The sequence below is a fragment of the Tamandua tetradactyla genome, chromosome 11, assembly GCF_023851605.1.
Source record: "Tamandua tetradactyla isolate mTamTet1 chromosome 11, mTamTet1.pri, whole genome shotgun sequence".
NCBI lineage: Eukaryota > Metazoa > Chordata > Mammalia > Pilosa > Myrmecophagidae > Tamandua > Tamandua tetradactyla.
In genome coordinates this window covers 20,919,903-20,943,540 of record NC_135337.1, presented here as the reverse complement: position 1 = coordinate 20,943,540, position 23,638 = coordinate 20,919,903, and the positions used below count along the sequence as shown (strand labels likewise).

At 35.2% G+C, this 23,638-nt stretch overlaps 1 protein-coding gene and 1 non-coding gene across 2 annotated transcripts in view; both read right to left on the bottom strand.

Moving 5' to 3' along the window:
- The window catches only part of OLFM3 (olfactomedin 3), a 213,322-nt gene extending 190,040 nt beyond the window's left edge, over positions 1 to 23,282 (bottom strand). The window contains exon 1 of the mRNA XM_077120087.1: positions 22,777 to 23,282. Coding sequence (XP_076976202.1) covers positions 22,777 to 22,845 — 69 coding nt within the window. The 5' untranslated portion in view covers positions 22,846 to 23,282. The remainder of the gene's footprint in view (positions 1 to 22,776) is intronic.
- On the bottom strand, positions 10,850 to 11,040 carry LOC143651132 (U2 spliceosomal RNA). Its single transcript, XR_013159869.1, has one exon. It is a non-coding gene; the product is annotated as a U2 spliceosomal RNA (small nuclear RNA).
- Positions 23,283 to 23,638: the final 356 nt, after the last annotated feature.

Below are 23,638 nucleotides of genomic sequence, written 5' to 3'. Positions count from 1 at the left end.
TTTCTTTGATTTTTAATAATTGCTCTTGATTTATCCTCACAGGCATAGCATTTTCTGTACAGAAAGGCTTTGGGCTCCCCAAATATAAACACTTTAATACTATTGCCTCAAGAGATAAACTAAAAATAGTGAATTTTATAAGAAGAGAGCTGGGAGCAGATAGAGAATTTATGAAAGGAAAGCTTCTTTATTTTCTCGTGTTGCCAAACATACTGAGAATAACGTAAAATGAATGACTGAAATGAATGAATAATGCCCAGTTACAGATTTAGCACATTAATGAAGAAGTAGGATATGCAGAACAAATAACATTTTTTTAGCACTAATTTACTGGAAAATGAGTCACCATTCATTTAGTACTACTAAATGCAGGCAATGAACTCAGTGTTTCAGAATGTTAGCTTATTGAACTTCTGCATGATCCCATGTAGGTGTTATGTTGCCAAGGAAATGAGAGATTTCATGAGAAATATGCTTCATACAGGAAGAGTAACTTGTTGCAATTTCAAATATAAAAGTTATTCATTGTCATTTCCCTTCATTTGGACCATATAATTGTAAAGTAAGCTAAAAATGAAGTTCTCTTTGTACAAAAAAGGGAAGAAATGGAGAAAAGAAGCAAGGAAGTAAGTATTGAAGATTTCCTAAATAGTGTGACCAGGATTTCCAGGTGAATTTAAATCACTTGTGAAAATATTTTTCTATCACTCTTTCATTTAATTGATAGAATATTTTGAAAGTCATCGAATATATTTTTAAGATTCTAAAGGCCTCTATTAGGCAACAGCTTGAATGAAATTTTCAGCACCAACCTGGATTATGATGTGATTTGGAAATAATGAAACTACACTTAAAAATACTTTTTGTTATTCATGGTGTTCACTTACTTGTTCTAGAATTAAAGTTCCAACTGTTGAGGTTTTACTCTCTAGTAGTTATCAGATCAAATTTTTGCTGTTCCATACTCAAATACAAATATGACCACATACACAAGGCACACTAATTTTTCCATTTCCAGATTTTTAGTTCAACATCAATGTTTTATTATACTACACACATTTTTTTTACTTTATTAAAATGTCATTTCATAGCAAGTGAAATGAGACAAATATCACATAGATCTTGTTTTGTCTTGCTTTAGTCACACAAAGCTGAACTTAACATTTTCCTTCTTTTATGCTTGTTGGATAATTAGAAAGACATTGTATAATAGATTAAGGGCCATATGTGAGTTTCATATGTGAGTTTAGGCATATGCTAGAGCAGAAATAAATTGCTAAATATAAATACTTCAAAATGATTCCCATTAATATAATATATTGAAATCATATTTTATTTTGGTCTCGGGATTTATAAAAGAAACAAAAGTGAACCCAATTCTCCTGTATGTGTTTTCTGGGGCTGAAACAACATGTTTCCTTAGACTTGTGAGAATTGACATGTTGAGGCTGATAGCCCTACCTCAGTCACCAACCCAACTCTGTTGTAGTATTTTAAAAATGTTCCAAGTGAATTTTCTGAGTGTAGTCATGACCGAATCTTGCTAAAATATACAGCCCCACTTTCTGTTTACTCTGCCTTTCTTTTCTGGTTATACCATAGTCACTTCAAAGACTCAATGGATGAGTCATTCTTTGAGTTTGAGGTGATGATCCAGGATATATCTGGCCCAGAGAGAAGAGGGAAGGGAAAGATGCATCTTCCCTCTTTCTATTATAATCTGTGTTGAATTCCCTCCAAGTAATTGATGATTTTGTATGTTTTCCACATCAAGAGAGAACTGGGCTGGCTAAAGCTTCTCAGAGAGTCATTGAAAAAATGACTAGTTCCTGGGAGAAACTCAGACTTGTTTTCAATGAACAGGAAAGATTGCTTATCAATTCAACTCAGACTGCAACATGTGAGAAACTCACAGTCTATATTCCCTCATGTCTGTGTAACTCTCTGAAACTTAGGTTCCCCTTCGTACTTACTTAGAAATCTATTTCTTCCCTTAGGACACAGCTTCCCCTAAGGCACTCTAAGCTGAGTCTGTTCCCTTTGTGACACTCCGGTATCAATGAACCCAACAGTGGAAAAGCTGTGCTTTCCTTGCTGCTAATTGCGGTTTTCAGGACATGATTTTGTCCTTCTCTGAACCAATAACCTATCCTCACTCTCAGCTGATAGTCATGCACCCTGGTTCACTGAGAAAATGAAAGCAAATACGAGGATGCTTACACATGCTCCCACATTTCTATTTACATGACCATCAACATTCTGTCTTCCCAGGTGTGCTATAGAGGAATTATATGTGTTTTCATCTAGAACCAACCTCTTGTGGATTTTTCCAATCAGCATTATAACATGGTATAATTTTTCATGTTTCAGATATCAGCAAAAACAAACATCTCTTGATGTCATATTCTCCTCCATGTGCCACATTTTCTCTTCACAGCAAAACTTCTCTAAAGTCTTATGTATGTTTGTTGTTTCCAGTTATTCTTAATTCTTCCTTGAATCTATTAGCATGAGCATTAGCATAGAAAAATCTCTATCACACAACTAAAACTATCAGCCAAAATAACAAATGATTTCCATTTCTAAAGACAATGATCAATTTTCAATTCTCATATTACCTGACCAATATGGAGTTAGATCATAGGGTAATTTAATATATTTATTTATGTGAGACACTTTCTTCACATTATTTTCAGGACAATAACTTCTCCAAGTTTTCCTTCTACCTCATGGCTTTCCGCTCAATCTTTTTTACTAGTTTCTCCTCATCTTTTTTGGTCCTAAATATTTGAGGGTTAGTGGATAGGCTTGTTCTATATACAAAAGAACTCTCTTTGGAATTCCCTCCACTTTCAGAAGATTAAATAATGTTGATTACTCTCAAATGATATATTCAGTTTCTATCTTTCCCCTGAATTCTAAATACCACTATCTATTCAGCAATTCCATTTGAATGTCTAATAGTCATCTCCAACTTGAATGTCCAAAGCTGAACTCCCAATCACTTCTCCTGGTGTTTCCCATCTCAATAAATATATTTCTTTCCAGTTGCTCAAGTAAAAATCTTGGACTCATCTATGACTCCACTGTTTCATATAAAACTTCCAATTCATTGGCAAATTCTATTAGTCACCTTCAACGCCCATCTAGCTATTTTATCCCAGTTGGTGTCTCTACTTCTTCCTTGCCTCCCAAAATAAATTCTTCACATAGCAGCCAAATGATCCTTTTATAAAATAAATTGTATCATGTCATAGCTATGCTCAAAATCCACATTATCTTCTCATAACAGAGTCTTAAAACCATCTACAGGGATGCCTATAATCCACCCTTCCACTAAAATGCTGATTTCATTTCCTCTGTCTCCTTCTTGCTCATTTCACTTGACATTGATTAACCTCCTTGCCTTTTCTCAAAATGTTGCACATGCTATTGCTTTATTGAGTCTGTACTCAAAATTTTAACTGCTTGAGGTGCTCTTTTTCCAGATAACTATGTGGGTCACTATTTCACTTCCTTTCTGTCATTGCTCAGTGTCACATTTACTGTGAGGACTTTTTGATGATTTGTCTCCCACTCTACAGCATGGCACTGCCTCCTACTCTTTTGTGCTTTGTTTTTCCCTCCATATAATATTTATTGTTTATTTGTTTGTTTTTAAATAAAGCATAAACTCCATTATGGCAGAGATTTCTGTCATGTTGGTCACAGCCATATTCCTAGATTATAGATAGTGCTAACACATGCAGACATTCTAAAGTTATACTGGAAATCTTTAACGCATATATCCTTTAAAATGCAGATTTCATGTAATCCATGACTGGCTCCAAACCTCCATATCAGGCTCACCATAGTAATCTTGTTATCTTAGCTATGTCAACAGATTTTATATGATTTGAACTTTTGGGCCCCAATTTTCATATCATGATGGAGTTTATTGTATTTTTTTTTGAATGAACAGAAGAAATAAAGGAAGTGAGGAAGGAAAGAAGGAAGGAAAAAGAAAAATAAAGATGAAAGAAACTCCTCTTACCCCAAGATACATACAATTTGAACCATAACAAAAAAATAATTGGTAAAAGGAATTTGAAATCAACATTCACCCTGATTAAAAATTTAAGGTGATGCCAAATTCAGGCCAATTTAACCAAGCCAGAATCATCTAGTAACAGATGAAAATATAGTAGAAGATCATTTCTTTGGAATAAACCATCCAAACAACAGGCTTGTTATAAAAAAATTACAACAATTTTAATAAATGAGTAGCAATAATAATTTTCATGTATGGTAGTTGTGATGCCATCCACAATTCAGAGAATCATCAGCCACTACTTGTCTTAAGTTTACCAGCCTGCTATGAAAAATACCACACAATAGGTTGGCTTAAATAACAAGAATTTATTGACTCATTGTTTCAGAAGCTAGAAGGCTTATTTCTCTCAGAGCTGGTGGTTTTCTGGCTGGCCGGCTATCCTTGAATTCCTTTGCTTTTCTATCACATGATGATGTCCTCTCTTTTCTCTTCTGATTCTGTTGATTTGCAATTCTGGCTCCTCTCCATGGCTTTCTCTCTATGTTTGAATTTGTTCTGCTTATAAAGGACTCCAATAATCTGAATTAAGCAGCCCCTACATACACTCTGGGCTACATCTCAACTAAAATAACATCTTCAAGAGATCCCATTCATAACAGGTTTATACCCACAAGAAGGCATCTAAGACCAAGAACATGTCTAAACTGGGGATCCAATCAGTCATGATATGGACAAGGCTGAGAACTCAATTTCTGCAATATTATAGAGATCTTGGAGTAAGATATACATTGCGATTCTTTTCAGTATTTTATGTTTTTTTATTAAAATAGATACATGGTCACAAAGCTAGCTAGCTAGATAAATTGAAATAAATAGATAGATGAATAGATATAGAGAGATAAATACAGTTCTTTATATCTACATACTGTTTTGTGCTTTGTTTATTTTATCATTGTGATTTTTGGGGTTAAGAGAACTAAATTTCAGGTATATTTTAAATCTATATAAGACTTAAAATAAGAGGTCAACTCTTGGACCCTTTGAGTAATCATTTTTGTACCGTTTAATGCCATGACACATTCTCTCCTTTTCCCCTTTGCATCAGTTGATCCTGATTCCAATATAATTAGAAGTCAAAGAGCACAACTCATATAAAGAAGCTCTTCAATGCTTCAAGGCTATTTCATATCTCTGTGACTCCATATATGTTACCTTTTAATGGAATACCCTTTCTTCTCCATCCTGCCTGGCTGATCCTCCTTTAAGCACCACCTCCTCCAGGAAAATTTCTCTCATTTCCCCACCCCCCATTCTGATGTTGATATCCATTCCCCATGCTTTACTTGTGTCCTATCCCGGGAGTCTCTGCTATTGGACAACTCATACAGTCCTACAGTTATTAATATACCTTTAGAGATCCTCCAATGTAAAACAGTTATTTTGGGGGGCAATAACTATACCTTTTAACAAAGTCTTTCATCTCAAGCTCTTAGACTACTGTCAAGCATGAATATGTGTAAAAAAATGATTATAATATGTATGCCAATGACCTATTCATCACATAATATAATCAAGACTATGGAGAATAGCTTATTTCTGGACTAATTATTCTTATTACAAGTTTCTTAAAGCTAAAACAAATCTTAATTATTTAAAATTAAATAAGCAAACTCAACAACACAAAAATGTTTGCTCAACAGTATATAAAAGGAGACTCTTTTTTATATTTTGTGGGAATGGCCACAAAATCGTCAAAAGTTTGCTGTGTCCTTACTGGGTAACATATGTTGATTCTCTAAAGAAATTGCTTTGAACTGAGGATGTGCTAATGTTTTGATAGATCAGGTTTTTACTGGTGAAGAAGAGGAAGAGAAAGAGGAGGAGGAGGTAGATGAGGGAAAAGAAGGAGGATGAGAGAAGTAGACAGAGAAGGGGAGGAGGAGGAAGAAGAAGTAGGAAGAGGAGGAGGAAGAGGATAAGAAAGAGGATTTGAAGGCAGGGATGAGCCATTTACTGAAGCACAGGCAGCCTATTTATCAGTATTTTCACTGACACAGTGAAAAAAGGTAGATCACAAAGCCATATAAAGAGCTTGGCATCAAAGCTTTTAAAAGTTCTATGCTGATTAAGAAATGAAATGAAATTCATTTTGTTCTTAACAGACTGAGCATGTGATTCTATTGGCAGATTTTACTAACCAAAAAAAAAAAAACTTACTTTATATCTTATAAACATTAACTATGGAAATACAAACTTATGTAATTCAATTAGTCTTATCCAATTTGCAAATTTCATTTCTATATTATAAAATTTCTTTCCTAAATATCAGACCCCAACCGTACTCTGTAACTGCATGTTCAATGTCTCTCTAACCTTCATAAGTCACAGCTGTAGACTATAGCATTATTTGACTTACTCACATTGGTTTTTACACTTTCATTTTTATACATTCATTAATATCATGTAGGCCAATGTATTAGTTTCCCATTGCTGTGGGAAAAATCGCCACATATTTCGAGACTTAAGCACAAATGTATTGTCTTAATAGTTTTTCAAGCAGATATCCAGAATAAGTCTCAAAACACTAAAGTCAAGATGTTGGTAGAGTTGATTTCTTCCTGGAAGCTCTAGGGAAAATGTTTTCTTAGTTGTCCACTTCTAGAGGCTGCCCACATTCCTTGACTGTTGTCCCTATCTTCATCTTCAAAGTACAGTATTTCAATCTCTGCTTCTGTTATAACATTTCCTTTTTCTGATTCTAAGCCTCCTATTTTAATCATATAAGGACCCTTGTGATTATAGTAGGCCCGCCCAGATAATCCAGATCATCTTCCCATCTCCAGATCCTTAATTTGGTCCCATCTGGAAAACCCTTTTAGCTATGTGAGGTCACAGTAACATATTCACAGATTCTATGGATTAGGAGGTGAACATCTTTGCAGATCCATTATTCTGTCTACTAGAGTCAATATACTTTTTTCTTATGATTTCAGCAAAAGAAAGATCCTTAAGTCAGTAGCAGAAAATATCATTGAACATTGTAACTCAATTTATAGCAAAACTTTTTAAAAATTATTTTTGATGGACTTTGGATCTGATCTTTTGAGTATTGTCCTGCTCTCCAATATAAGAAACATAAAACAGAGGCTTGGAAATCAGCTACGTTATAGAGGAAATGCCTGCCTTTTATGCAGAGTTGAAATACATGACCTTTCTATTTTCCTATAGTCAAAGAGTCTCTTTTGCTTTGACTATTGTAACATGAAGACTTGAAAAGCAATGAGGGTCACTCATTTATTTACCTTTCAATTAAGTTTCAAAAGCTCTTGAAAAGGGATACAAGTAGACATCAAACATTCTGTGGAACTGAAAATAAACCTATATATTTTTACATTTATCTTTTGTGAAACTATATATATATATATATATATATATATATATATATATATACAACCAAATGACAATGATTTTTTCAGTGACATTAACTTTGACTTCTGGTAGCAAAGTAAAAGAAGCCTATATTTTATCTTTTATTTTGACAATTTGAGAGACTATGAGTAAAAGGAAGGAGGGTGAAGGGATGATGAATTACATTTTGAGGTATTAATTTGTCACATTTTAGAATGCTAAAAACAAGGAACATATGGTTCAACATCCTCATTTTGTACATGAAGATATGGATACCAATAAAACATAGGAAATTGTCCCGAGTCATACAAAAAGTTAGTTGCAGAGCTGAAATTAGGCACAGATTTTCTAACTCCTAATTTAGCAGCTTGCCCACAATATCATAAATAGTATATGATTTGCCTTCATTTGATATGGTGTCTCTTCTTTTACCTCCATTTTATATGTTATATTGATATTTTTTAGTTTGAGTCCCTTGAAAGGAAAATATGGCAACTTATTTATAAATGATATTTATAATAATCATAGAAATTATTATTCACAAATGAATAAAATGCAGGAATTCCTATTGCTCTCTATCTGCAAACTTAAGATTAAATTAAAGAAAGGAAAAGGAGCTTGAGAATGTTTTCTTGTCTTTCTATATCCTCTTACTAAGAGCTATTAAAGATTAGATGAACCAGGAAGATCCTATTCCAGAGAAAATGTCAAAGATTAGCAATAATAGTGAGGTAACCAGATCACAAATTAATAACAGAATAATTATGTGGCTGGTAGGAGGCAACAAACTTCAACTGAAATGTTTAAAGACACAATTGGCAGACTTATGCATAGTCTGTAATATCTTCAAAACATCCCTGATACACAAACACTTACCTTCCCTCAGGTTCTCTTTTTCTTTTAATTATATTTAATGTGCTTGCCTCCATGTTACAATAGACATTTATAATTTCTTTAATAACTTCCTAAATTATTATTCCATTATTTATTTTTAGAGAAATATTTAGTGCTGGAGTCTATTCCTTTTCTGGCTGAAAGGAAAATGATGACATTTTGGCACCAATAAGGGACAGCATGAGTAAATTACTGATTCACTCCATTCACTTGACTTCTTAACTCAAAAAGTTTCTGCCTAGTTTTTAGACATTATATTACAACAGCTATCTCTTTGGCACTAGCTTCATAACTCTATAAACATTTCCTCTTGTTTATCGCTGGAGTGCTTTAAGGTATACAGAATCAAACCAGAGTGATTTTATTTTTTGTCTTTGTCTAGCAATCAACTTGTTGTGAAGTGCAGAATTTATCTATAGCACTATATGAAAAATAAATAACATATATAATAAAAAAGTCACCAGTGGGTCCTAAGCCAGATAATATTTCAATTTTTTTATATCACGAAGATACACACTATGAAGTTAGTCATTGTGCCACAAAATATATGCAAGTGTAAAAGTACTTACCATTGGTACTAATTCCAGATACACAATTCTCTAAGAAACCACAGGCAGAGAAGACATAATTCCCAGAAGTGATGGCGCTTTTTGTAGGGCAATATTTCAACAGTGATATTTTGGTGCCAGTGAATCAACATTTCCCCAATACAAATTCTCTATTTGAAGAAATCCTGTCATCTAGATTTGGTCCCCTTAGTAATGTTATTTAAATCAACCTGGGATAATATTTCTTAATTACCTCAACCAAGTTGGAAAAATAGAAAAGAATGTGTATTCAATTTATGCCTTCCCTTAGGGATTATCTAGTAGTTGTTTATTTGTGCTATTTAATAATGTTACTACTGACACAATCTCAAACATTTCAACCTATAAAGTTAATCATGAATATTTTAACTTTCTGATCAGGTTTGGAAGTTATTAAGAAGAATCTCACTCTACTTACTTACGTTTATTTTCTTTGTTGGGGGGGGTGCATGGTCTGGGAATCGAACCCAGGTCTCCTGCATGGAAGGCAAACATTCTACCACTGTATATTTACTTTTAACAATTAGAAATCATAATTCAGTATGGTGCTGTTATGCTCATATATTGCATCTAGTGCATATGTGGAAACAATATTTTGTTTCCTTCAATTGTATTACTAAAAAAATACATCAGTAAGATAATATTTCAATAGAATATTTTAGATCCTCAAGCATGATTATCACAGTCTCCTAAAAAAGATACATAAGTAGAGATAATATACTGATTTGTTAAACAGTGCTGAGGCATTACATAAAATTTAGTCAGAATAATAAATAGACTTTAATAAAATGTTTAGAATTATAAACCCATGCAAATAAAGTAGACATTTATTCAAACACCAAGGAATAGGAAGTGTACTAACTTTGTAAATGAATATCATGAAACACAGCAAGTGATTTCCAAGAGTATTAAGGTTGTAGCATCCCAGAGAGTTTCACAAATCAAAAACAGCAGTAAAGAATCGAAAGGGGGATTAATCAACAATTTTTAAAGACCTAAGCTCACCATACTTTTCAAGATAAATGATCTGATATTTTTAAACCCTTGAATCCAAAGATTTTAAAATCAAGCTAACTTCTCTTTCTCTAATATCTTTGTCTAATAGCAGCATGGACAAAAAAACAAAAACAAAACATGGATGATATTCATGTATCGTTTGACCCAGGTATGAAAGTCTTTTAGGTGTTCCTTGACTTATTTGTTCTTAATTTATTCTTTTGTTCATTCAACAAATACTTATTAAATATCTTACCTGAATAAAGCACTGTGCTAGTTGCCAGGCATTTCTGCCTAGGATAAGATAGTGACCAAGACACCGAGCCTGCCCCTAGCTACCTTGTAGATTAGTAGGGAAGATACAATATAATAAACAATATAATTTTTAAAAATGATAAGTATAATAAGAATGATTGGAAATAAAGTGTTTTGTGAATTTGAGGAATTAAAAATTCAATTCTCTCTGTGTTCATTGAACACCCATTCTCTGTCATAACCAATACTAGTGGCTGCAGATGCAAAGATAAATACAGCATGGATCTTTCCTTCTAGAAATTCTTTTTTTTAATTTTTCTTATTTTTTAAAGATTTTAGCAGCTGACCCAGTTGATGGTGAGAAGGGGAAGGTCTCTCATAGATTGAAGAAGGTAGTGAACAAAGGGCTTGCGTGCAGCACAAGTGAAGTGCTCACACAAGACTTACTACCTAGCATTTACTACTTGCGCGAAACCTGGGTTGGCCATCCCCACGAATAAAGGACGTGACAGCAGCAAGAAAAGAAAAAAGAAAACGAAGGAGAAAGGACAGCACAAGCAGCTCAGGGGGAAAGACCGGAAAGGAGCTCTGGACATCCCGCTGTGGTAAAGAGAAGGAGAAAGTCCGGACAGCAGGGAAAAAAAATCAAGTCTGTCAGTTCACGTCGCAATTGAGGGAGGGGTGCACCGTTCTTGGAAGTACTGCAATACCAAGCCAATGCGTGGAGTGGATGGAGCAAGCTCCTATTCCATCTCCCTGCTCCAAAAATCCGTTTAATATATTGTCCTCGGATAGAGGATGTATCAGATATTAAACTGATAAGAACAGATACTACACTTTCTCTTAATCAAAAGGACGAGAAGCAATCCTAGAAATTCTTGGTTTAATATAATTACCTCCTCTTGGGGTAAAGAAAGTGTGAGGGAAGATTTCACGGAAGAAGTGAAATTTTAGTTGCATCTCAAAATAAAGGTAAGATTTGGACATATTGGTAAAGGGAAAGTACCGTCCAGGAAAAGGCAAAAGCCTGGTCACAATAGCATCTATGATCTGTCCTCTAAGTTTATTTTTAGTCTTCTGAGGGCTTGGCATAAGAATAACAGAATGCATGGCCCCATGCTATGGGATTTACAGCATCTTGTTTTTAAAGCAAAAAAAGATAAATGTTCTTAGAAAACTATTTCTTTATTTCAAAAATACTTTTGAGTATTTATTAGTGCTGCTCAAATTACTTGGCCTTGTGAAGAGATGTCCTTATACTGTTCCTTTATTTTCGCCCTCCCAAAGGGTGTGCAACCTCTTATAAGCAAGTAACAAGACAATTAGTCTTATTATGGTACAGTGTGCAAGTGTTTTTGAAATATATTTTTCTTTAAAATTAGTTTCTCATAAGAAAGGGCTATTTTAAATATTCTATTAGTTGCATTCGTATTTTTTTACTCTTTGTATTAACTACATGGATTAAATTGATAAAAGAATAAACTCATGGGTTACTACAATGAACTTACTTGTTTTCTGTTTTTTAAATATTTTTATTGAGAAATTTTCACACACCTATATTCTGTGCATGGTGTACAATCAGTGACTCATAATATCATCACATAGTTGTGTATTTATCAGCATGATCACTGTCTAGATTATTTGCATCACTCCAGTAAAAGAAATTTAAAAAAAGAAAAAGCTGATACATACCATACACCTTACCCCGCCCTCTCATTGACCACTACTAGTTTAATCTACTCGATTTATTTTACCCTTTGTCCCCCTTATTATTTATTTATTTATTTATCCATATTTCTTACTCATCTGTCCATACCCTGGATGAAAGGAGCATCAGACACAAGGTTTTCACAATCACACAGTCACATTGCAAACGTTGTATGTTTATACAATTGTTTTCAAGAATCAAGGCTACTAGAACACAGCTCAACAGTTTCAGGTATGTCCCTCTACCCACGCTAATACACCATAAACTAAAAAGGGGTATCTATGTAATGCATAAGAGTAACCTTCAGAATAACCTCATGACTCTGAAATCTCTTAGCCACGGAAACTCTATTTTGTCTTATTTCTCTCTTCCACCTTTTGTTCAAGAAGGCTTTCTCAATCTCTTGATGCTGGGTCTTGGCTCTTCCTGGGATTACTGTCCTAAATTGCCAGGGAGATTTATACCCCTGGGAGTCATGTCCCATGTAGGAGGGAGGGCAGTGAGTTCACTTGCCAATTTAGCTTAGAGAGAGAGAGGCAACATCTGAGCAACAAAAGAGACTCTCTAGAGTGACTCAGGCATAATTTTAAGTAGGTCTAGCCTATCCTTTGCAGAAATAAGTTTCACAGGGTCAAATCCCAAGATCGAGGGCTTGCTCTATTGCTTTGTTTGTCCTCACTGCTTCCAAGAATATCAGAAATTCTCCAAATGGGGAAGGTGAATATTTCCTCCTTTCTCCCCAGCCGACCAAGGGGGCTTTGCAAATATTTCTTTATTCACAGCCCAAATTTCTTTGGGATTTATCAGGGTATCACGTTAACCTGGACAAACCAAGAAAATATCACACCCTATTCAAGATTCTATGTACTTATGGTTTTCAACTAAACTGACCATACAAGTTAAATTAGGAAATATACTGGGCAAAATATGTATTTTGCACTCGATAAACATCTTTCTCTTTAGTCTCACACAGAAGTTGAAGTTTTAAAATATGGGTGATTTCATCCTTTACCCTGTATTCTGATATAACTTAGTCCTATCCAAATCAGCTTTATTCATATCTCTACTCAATGTAGGATCACTTTTCCAACTTTTTAAACAGTACCTATATGGGGTTGTTCTAGTTTGCTAGCTGCCAGAATGTAATATACCAGAAACAGAGTGGTTTTTTAAAAGGAGAATTTAATAAGTTGCTAGTTTACTGTTCTAAGGCCAAGAAAATGTCCCAGTTACAAGTCTATAGAAATGGAAATCAAAGGCATCAAGGGAAAGATACTTGGCGCAAGAAGACCAATGAAGTACAGGGTTTCTCTCTCAAGTGGAAGGACACATGGCGAACGCAGTCAGAGTTTCTCTCTCATTTGGAAAGGCACATGGGGAACATGGTCAGGGTTCCTCTCTCATCTGGAAGGGCACATGGGGAACGTGGTCAGGGTTCCTCTCTCATCTGGAAGGGCACATGGGGAACGTGGTCAGGGTTCCTCTCTCATCTGGAAGGGCACATGGGGAACGTGGTCAGGGTTCCTCTCTCATCTGGAAGGGCACATGGGGAATGTGGTCAGGGTTCCTCTCTCATCTGGAAGGGCACATGGGGAACGTGGTCAGGGTTCCTCTCTCATCTGGAAGGGCACATGGCGAACGCAGTCAGAGTTTCTCTCTCATCTGGAAAGGCACATGGGGAACATGGTCAGGGTTCCTCTCTCATCTGGAAGGGCACATGGCGAATGTGGTGTCATCCACCAGCTTCTTCATCTCCAAAGGTCACTGGCTTGTGGGCTCTCTGCTTCTCATAGCTATGTCACTCTGCTCTGCTCTCTCTGAATCACCTTCATTCTTCAAAATGTTTCCTCTTTTATAGGACTCCAGAAACTTATCACTCCAAATGGGTGGAGACATGTCGTCACCTAATCCAGTTTAACAACCACTCTTGATGAAATCACACATCTAATTACAGTTTCAAACATAATAGGGATTATTCTCAATGGGATTTTGATGAAAACATGGCTTTTCTAGGGTCCATACATCCTTCCAGCCCAGCACAGGGTTACTGCTGACATTCATAGCTTCAGAGCTCCAACTGAGTTTCGGGTTGTCACATAAATACACGAAGTTTCTAGGGTGAACTTACTTTTGAACGAGCAGCATCAGTAGAAATGTTGTTACAATGGCTAATTGGGTGGCCAGAGTCTTTCCATGGACTTTGTAGAAGTGTTTCTTATAACAGCAGAAGACCAGAACAAACAGAGGGAAAAAGAGAGTAATTCAGAAGTAAAGAGCAGGAAACAGTGTTCCTAAAGTGTTTGCTTCTCCATGACATTTTGCCCTGAACATTTTTAGATTGACTAACTCTAGGAAATCCCATTTTTAACCTTCTTTCTTAAATGATATTCTTGAACTTTTGTGAGGATTTAAATTACTTTATCTCTGGCATACTTTGCAAAGACACAAGAAGCCTGTGCTTTGTAGGTTGGTCAAAAAAGCAATTTTTTTGTGGCAAATTCTTTGCTTAAATTTATCCATCCTCTCTGTGATTCCTTCTCCATCATTAGATTAAAAACTTTTTTTTCTTGATGTTATTTGGCTCTGCTATTATACAATCATCCTTCATTCCTTGTATTTTTCCTAAAAACTTATAATAGGTACATTTTTGGATGCAAGTATGATGTCATTTTTTTTAAGGTAACAAGTTAAAATTGGAGCTCTGACCAAAATTATAGACTGTTCTTTGGAATCATGCTGTTAACTTTATATAGCATTCACCTTTCCAAAACCTGAGAAGAGAAACAGTAAGATTGAAAGAACAAGAGAGACTCTTATAATTATGAGTTCTTAACATATACTGCACAATAGACTTTAGATTTGGGTATAGGTTGATTTATGTAAATAGGTTATTTGCATAGAACTTTATGGTTTGAAATATATTTTTACATAAATTATATGATTTAATTTCATAAATAGCTATGTAAGTTTTATTGATTTTTTATTTATTCCATAGTTATGAAACCTGAACTTCAGAGAAATCAAGAGACTTCATGAAAAGTTGCAGTTAGGACTTAAAACCAGTTGTCGTTATTTCAAGCTGAGTGTTCTTTATGCACTGTTATTAGTTTGGAAATGCTATTGTAAAAATAATACTTTAAAAAATCATCAGATAATTTTAGCACCCTGAAAATAATGTTTTCAATGGGTAAGTGGCATAGATTGGATAGATGGCTAACCAGTTTTAGGTGGACTAAAATTTCAAGAACCACCATTTCAGCACCATATTTTAGATTTGAATCTGGATCATATGACAATGAGTGTTTAAACAGACTTCAGTGTCACCTTAATACTTCAGACTTAGGGAAATACTTTTGTACACATGCACACATACACATTTTTGCAAATACACACATATTACAATGACTGAATATAATCTAGGCTAACCCACCGAGACAACTGTCTAGTTTTCATGTCTCTTAATTTCCCCGTAGCCAATTAAGTTTTTTAAAAAAGCAAAGGATGGATAATTACTACTTCAGTAAATCAAATGCCATATCCTTTATGCATTTTCTTAGTACAAAAGTTGAGGTATTCCTAATAATTGCTGGTCTAAAATTTTTAAGGACATGCCTGCCTTCTGAATAGGAAAGTCAACAGCAGGATATGTCATACTTTTAGAAATATCCCTCCCAAATAATAGCCAAAAACTTCTCAACAATTATGAGCAGCATAATTATATGTGTCCAAGAAGCACAATGTACTCCAAAACAAGTCCTAATAAACCCACTCTGAAAAACATTACTCATCAGAATGTCAAATGCTGAAGATAAAGAGAGAATTTTGAAAAAAGTAAGAGAGAAACAATTTGTCATTTATGAGGGATCTACAATAAGAAAGTCCCCATTTCTCCTCTGAAACTATGGAGACAGGGAGGTAGTGGTATGATGTATTCAAAGTGGAAAAACAACTGCCCACTAAAAATTCTGTAGCTGACAAAACTGTCCTTCAAAACAAAAAGAAGGTGATTTTAAAGTATTCAAAGACAAACAGAAATGGAGAGTTCATAAACAAGAGGCACAAAGTTACCAAAGGGGGTTCTGCAAGTTAAAAGGAAAAGACAAGGGAGAATGGCATGAAGAAATGTGAAGAAATGAGCATCATCAGTAAGTGCAATTAAAACGGTAAATGCAAAACATGGTAGTATTGTTTCCTCAATGTGCAATTCTACTCTCTAATTCATATAGGAATCAGGATACAATTGAACAAGAAAAAGGTACATTTCCTGATAAGGGACATGAAAAATATAAACTGGTAAAGTGGGACAAAAGCAAAATAAGGAGGGGAAGCCCAGGAAAAATGGGAGCACAGAATGTGTGCTATTGAAACGAAGTTAATATCTTTTCAAATTGGTAGATTATAGATGTAGGTTGTATACTAAAATCCCAAAATTAACCACAAAGAATTTTTAAAATATTCAGGAACCCACAGTACTGGACATTCTAGGTAGAGCAATTAAACAAGAAAAAGAAATGAGGCATCCTAATTGGAAGAAAGGAAATAAAACTTTTACTATTTCCAAATTGCATGTTCCAATATATAATAGAAAGTCCTGAAAAATGGAAAACAAAGATACTAGAGGTAAAAAATGAATTCAACAAAGTGACAGGGTAAACGACCAGCACACAAGAAAAAGCAGTGCTTCTATACACTATTAATGAGCAAGCTGAGGAGGAAATCAAGAAAAATATTCCAATTGAAATAGCATCTAAAAGAATCAAATATCTATCAATAAACTTAACCAAGGTTATAAAGGACCTGTACACAAAACCTACAAAATATTCCTAAAGGAAGTCAGAGAAGACCGAAATAAAAGGAAGGACATTCTGTGTTCATGATTTGAAAAACTTTTGGGTCATGTATGCTACAAGAATTAAAGATTGAAGATATAATATGGGACTGTTTAACACAGTGAATCCTGTATGCAATGGCCTGGGTTAAAAGTCAAGTATCAGAATATTCTTTCATGAAGTATAATAAATATATGACATTAATCCAACCTATTAATAGGATAATAAATCAGAAAATTACCTAATGTAAACTGTAGATTATAGCTATTAGTGCTACTTTATTTTATTTTATTTTTTTGTATGCTATATGGTGGGGTCACATTTCATTTCTTTTCCATGTGAGTATCCCTTTATTACAGCACCATTTGTTGAATATTCTGTTTTTTTTTATTTTTGTTGGTTATTTTTGTTTGTTTATTTTTTAGGAAGTGCACGGGCCGGAAATCGAACCAAGGTCTCCCACATGGCAGGCAAAAATTCTACCACTGAACTACCCTCATACCCCATGATAGTGCTATTTTAATGTTCTTTCATCTATTGTAACAAAGGTACCATACTAAAGCAAAGTCTCACAATAGGGGTATTTGGGAACGTCGTAGTTTTTAAATGATCTTCCTATAAACCTGCAACTTCTTTATATAAAAATAAGAATAAGAACTAAAAAAAACATTATAATACAAGCTAGACCCAATGTACTACATATAATATGATTCCATCTCAACAAAATGTAAATATGAATCAATCTAGAAAGATAATTAGATTGTGGCATGTAGAGCTGGGGAAGGATAGAGAGATAGAGGGATGACTGCTCAGTAGTGCGGGTTTTAGTTTTTGAAGTAATGAAAACATTCTAAAGTTAATTGTAGTGACGATTGCCCAGTTCTGATTATACTGAAAGCTACTGGTTGTACACTTTGGGTGGATTTTATGGTATGTGATATATCTGATTAAAACTCCTTTATAAAAAAACCCAGAAGAATGAAAGAAGTAGCCTTCCCAGTTACATCCTGTACCTCTTCAGTAGACATGGGAAGTCCTTTGTGGGAAAACAACTTCTCATTTCATTTTTCACTAAAGAACTTTTCATTAATAAAATACCTACAGTTGAAGTGGCTAACATGTTGGCTTACAGTCCCACTAGATTACAGAATAATGTCTTCAGAGAAGTAAATGTTGATAGATGAGTGGACGGAAGCCTGAACACTTGGACCACGTGTGCCACGATTGGAAGGGAGGTGAGGGTAGCACAGCCTGAAGTAGGAAAGCGAAGAAAAGGCTCTGAATGCCAAATACCAAAGATGACAATTTTGTGATATTACCAAATGATTACCTGGTGATATCACCAAGTGAGTACCAGTCTCATAGAGTTTATGATCTTCTAAACTAGATCCTACAAAAGTATTTGTCAATTTTTTGATGTAATGATCAGATTATTAAATAGAACCATTCCAGAGTTTATAACAGCTGTCTTAAGCTCTTCCGTCCCACTCATTTTACAGGTGAGGACCTTGAAATCGACAGAGGTTAAACAGCTTCTTGGAAGTCATATATATGCATATATTGTCAATGGTAAAGTAGGAACTAATCCCTCTGTTTTATGCTTCTCATCTTGTCTGCTTCACTCCCGACCGAGCATTGACCATCACCGCAGTCACTTTATAAAGGGGACAGCTCCAGAGTCGCAGGGGATAAGAATTTTTAAAAAGAAATGAAAGAAAGTAGCACCATTTTGAGAAAGAATATTTGCTTCCTCCCAAATAAAAATTTAACTGGGTAAAAAATGTGAGTTAAATGAGAGTAGGAAGCCATTTGCTCTTTCAAAATAGATGTGCTGCCTTGAACTTTTCACGTTTTACCATTATCAGAGTGCACTGGTGCATAATTACAGGTCCCTTGCAAATGCTATCCAATCCGAATTTTCATTCCAACCAGCATTATTGCATAGCTGTTTCCAGACACAGGATTCACAGGCGGAGATGGGTTTTTAAAGTGACTTTAAGGCAAATTGACAATGATAATGTACTTTTCTTGTTGTCTTCATTCTTTCTCAGTTTCATTTAAAAGTGGTAAGAATAAGAACTTTATCTAGATTAATGTAGAAATGCTACCTCTAGGCAATTTAAGTCTTTGATTATTTTCTTTAACAATACCAAAGCATGGGGCACTTATACATTGTACATCATGTTACAAAACATTTGAGAATATGATTACTGAATTTCTCTGAGTTCCCGTAGCGTTTATATTGCTTTAAAGCAAACATTTTATCTGGGGCAAGAGTTTTAATTGTCAGAACTGTTCTGGACAGTGAGAAGAGTTTGATGTTTATGATTATTGCTGACTCATTGTTCTGTTTTTTGTGTCTGTATTGGGAGCTAGTATCAAGGTGATATTCCTTGATATACTTGTAGGTAAGAAGATAGCGAATGCTGTTTCAACCTACACATGATTTCCCTACCAGAACATTTTGCAGTATATTTATGATGCAAGTGTGACTGCTTTAAAGTTCAGTATTCACTGCGTGGAAATTCAATGTGTGGAAATGTCCAAGTTCCCACTTTTTAACTGTTCACTGGTATCTGCCTTTAGTGTAAATATTCTGTTTGAGACCTATATAAACATGTTTATGTCTCCTTTTCTTCATAGGTCAGTGTAGCAGAGCAGAGAAAGTGATGGTTCTGAGTCACAGGGATTTTGTTCAAATGTTCAAACAATAGTCTGCTTAAATTTTCTTGTAAAAGGAAAATAAGTCCACTCTTTGTACTATCAAGGTCATTACTGAACTCGAAGCCTTCAGTTTAAAAGCACAGAGATGCCATCTAGCAGCCACCTTCAGAAATTTCCTACGCAAAAAATATCTTTTCTCTATGAAACTGAGTAATAACTGAATCCCTACAAACCTTTCAGTTTTTTAAAATGGATTTGTTGAATGATAGTTTAGCATATTGACTACAATTTAAACACTTTAATACAAATGAAATTCACTGACACCTCTTAAGATACGTAAAATGATATGCCCATGAATTTTCTAAATAGAATTGGAAACTTGTAAATTAGATTAATTAAGAAAACATAATTCTAGTAGTTTTGTAGGGAGGAATATTGATAATCTGTCTCTGTAAAAATATAAGTAGTTAATTAGTGGCGAATTGCATTCTTTTGCTGAAGGAATATACTAACCTTGACAATTTTCTAATATAATGAGAGAAAAGAAAGTAAGTACATGTGGAAAATTTTCCCTATGAACATAGAAACTTGGGTTTTCTTTGCATTTAAAAGTAGAACTGATTTTCAAGTAACTTATCTTACCATAAGATGGCGATACATAAGCACTTTATAAGACACCACATAAGATCTGTAAGCTTTAATCACAAACAAAATCATAAACACAAACATTATATGGCCTCTTGTGAAATGGCATTAGCACTGTTGTTAGAAAGTCTTTTTGTTTGCAAGTAAATTAACACTCAGGAAGCATTTAGAGTTCCACCACTTGATATGCTGACAATTCCACATCTATAAAAGACTCTGTTCACTTCTAAGAGCTCTGCTATTTTGCTAACTTGTGTCTCCATGTGTGATTATACAAAGGTTTGCTATAGAATTAAAGTTTAATAATATAGAAGACTACTTAAAGGTAAATGAATTTATTTGAAAATGTAATTATGAAATATATCAGTCATAAAATATTAGCATGCAGTTATTTAGAATTTCTGCACACTGATGTCTTCTTACATAAATTATTACTGATGTGTTCAATAATTGTGGCCTTTGTGGTATCATATTATTGGGTGTTTAATTTCAATTTCACAAGGCATAATTTGCATGATTAATGCTGATTTTATTATCTAAATCCTTAAGTAATTTTTAAGGTAATAAAAATGTGAGAAAATTCCTAGTTTGTAACTTAATTGACAATTATTTCTGAACACAATGGTGCTCTTTGTGATTTGAGGTGGGGTGGACACTATAGCTTGGTGATGAGAAATAACTTGATAAAACATACAAGTGTAGCTTCTATTCATCTTTTTTTAAAGAACATCTTGCCTACCAATCTAAAGTCTTCTCCAACATTAAAGTTACTTACTATGAACATTTCAATATTCTCTATAATGGCATATATAGTGTAGAACAAAATACCATCTTCTATCATTTTCACACTGTATTGTAGTCTCTAGAAGCTGAGCAGGACAATTTGAAAAGTTAATGTATTCCTTTTCTTCCATGTATTTCTCAGCTCAGGAATACAAAAACCAAACACCACAGTTAAGTCTGAAGGGAAGTTTTATACCATTGAATGCACACAGTTAAGTTCATCAAAACTAGAGGAGATCATATTGACCAAAACATGTGTTGTTACTTGGTAGATTTATCGCTATATTTAACAGAAGACTTACTTTGTTTATATACATTAAGCATAAGGAATAATCCCTGAAGATATTTATTCATTAAAGATAACAGATAAATCAAATCACATATGCAACTACTACCAAAACCCTATTTCTGAACCCATTTTAAAGAACAACTTGAATGAAACTTACTTTCAAATGGATTTTCTGTAGCAACTCAATAATTACTTCCTAAAACTGTTTTATCATTGATATTGCAAATGGGATATATAATTTAAAGTGTTCAAAAGTTTTTACCAATGAGAGTAGTAGGGGAATATGTCCCTATGGATGCGGAGACAAAAAAGTATAACAACATAAAAATATACAGGTAAAATCAACATTTTTACCTTCGTGTAAAATACTTTAATGCTACCACTTAGTATGTAAAATATGTCATTAAGATCATTAAGTTGGCACACACATCATGTGAAGCTTTCACAGTGATAATATGGGTACAGTCATAGCTTTAAAACGAAATTTAATTATCATCCTCTCCCCAAATATGCAAAGGGTAAGGGGATAATTACATGACATAATTCTAAGTTTTTACATATACTGTTAGGCCTAGAAATATTCAGTCAACCACAGTATTAGATTATGCTTGGTTAAGTCATATTTCTATTGAATTATGAAAGGAAACATTTTCTCTACACTACATGGATGATGTAAAGCTTTAAAAATGACAATATTCAAACATCCGGCTTTACATGTTTTTTATAACAGTGTTATTTTTCTTGCAGTGTAAAATTGTTCTTGACTATTTAAATAGGTAAAATAATAGACAAATTGTCTCACTCTTTTTACTGAGATGCCTTTTCTCTTACTCCAGAAAATTATGATTTTCTTAGAATGCTGAAACTCTCAAACTACCTCATTCTAGCAAGACTGTTCTCAAAAAGAAAATGTTTCCCCACATATCCTTTTTATCAAAAGAGCTTAACGTTCACTTTAATTGCCTGTAGTGGATAATTTTCAGAGTTCAACAGCTATGAGACAACTCATTCTTCTTTTGCCCTCCTTAGTCTGATAGGATTCTCACTTCTTGTTTCTTAACACTGGTAATTAGAACTTCCGTAGTACCCGCTAATTTCCTTAATGAAAAGAAAGAAGCAAGCAAACACAAGCTCCTTTCACTAACGGCCTCTAAGCCACGGCAGAGTGTAGCTCTGCTGTTCTGCCCTGTGTGTTATAAGCAGCATCCCAAAATGTTTTGGCTACAAACCGCAGCACGTCCGCGATGTGAGTATTATTGATCAGGATAGCATGAAAACGCTTCCCTGCTTTCAGCAAAGAAACGGTTCACCGGCTCCTAATACACGTTTACAAATTGCATTGTTTCAATCGCAAACTCCTTTGCATGAGCCGTCCACTTTCGAAGAGCACATAAAGCAGTTGGACACGGAATAAGCTCAATTCCCCCGAGAGCCGCATTGCCCACTGCCCATACACATAGAATTCGCTCCTGATGGCTCCCCCCTCTTGCCAGGACTCTACCTTGAGGAACTGTTCCTCCGGTAGTTCACCTTGTTAGCTTCCAAGCAGTGGGTACACACCAAGCAACATAAGGTAGCTGGGAGAACTGTCTCCCTTGCCGTTTTGTCACATTGATTAGCATTTTTGGTCGTTTTGCTATATATTGCACATTTATTTCAAACAAGAGTTAAAATATTGCCCATACCTTGGAAGGATTTAATCCAGCAAGCAAAGACAGCAGCAGGAGATTGAGAAGGTTGGACGTCGCCTGCATTCTGATCTGGGGTTTTGCCCCCTCTTTACTCTCTTTTATGTAGCCACTCCGCTCGCACTGCAGAGACCTTTCTCTTGTCAGTTGCACTTTCCGCCTGCCAGTCAGAGGGAGCAGAGTGGAGACAGAGGCGGTGGCAGCAGTAGCAACAACAGCAGCAGCGGCAGCAGTAGTGGTAGCAGCGGCAGCAGCGGCAGCCGCCCTGGGGGGCGATCATTCCGCAGGCATTCTCAGAGCTGGGAGTCCGGCTGCTGAGGAGAGTGGGTTGGGCTGCAGTGGGCGCTGACCGAGATACTGAAACGTCTCCAAAACGCGCGCTACACTCTACCCTCTCCTCCGCAGCTTTCTGGCCAGCCCACTGCAAAAGTTTTGACACCTCCCCTTCACCCCGAGAAAAATGCCCGACAGAGAGCGAGCAAACGAGAGAGGGAGAGAGAGAGAGAGAGGGAGGGAGGGAGGGAGGGGGTAGGGAGGAGAGAGAGAGAGAGAGAGAGAGAGAGAGAGAGAGAGAGAGAGAGAGAGAGTGTGTGTGTGTGTAACTGCTGAGAGAAGTGTGACGACCTGGGCAACGGATATGACATCACTACAGCTCCTGGGGGTTTGGGGTGGTATTTCGTGGGGAATTTGTTAACCAAGCAAGGATTGCCTCTCGCGCTCCAGTTCAGCATCTGCTGGCAACTTGAACTGCAGAGAAATAGAGAGTCGGCTAGATACAGGATTATGAAACAGGTCATAGTGCACTGGAACCTTCTGTTGTCATTGACAGAGGACCTGACTTTGTTTCAAACAAAAGTTT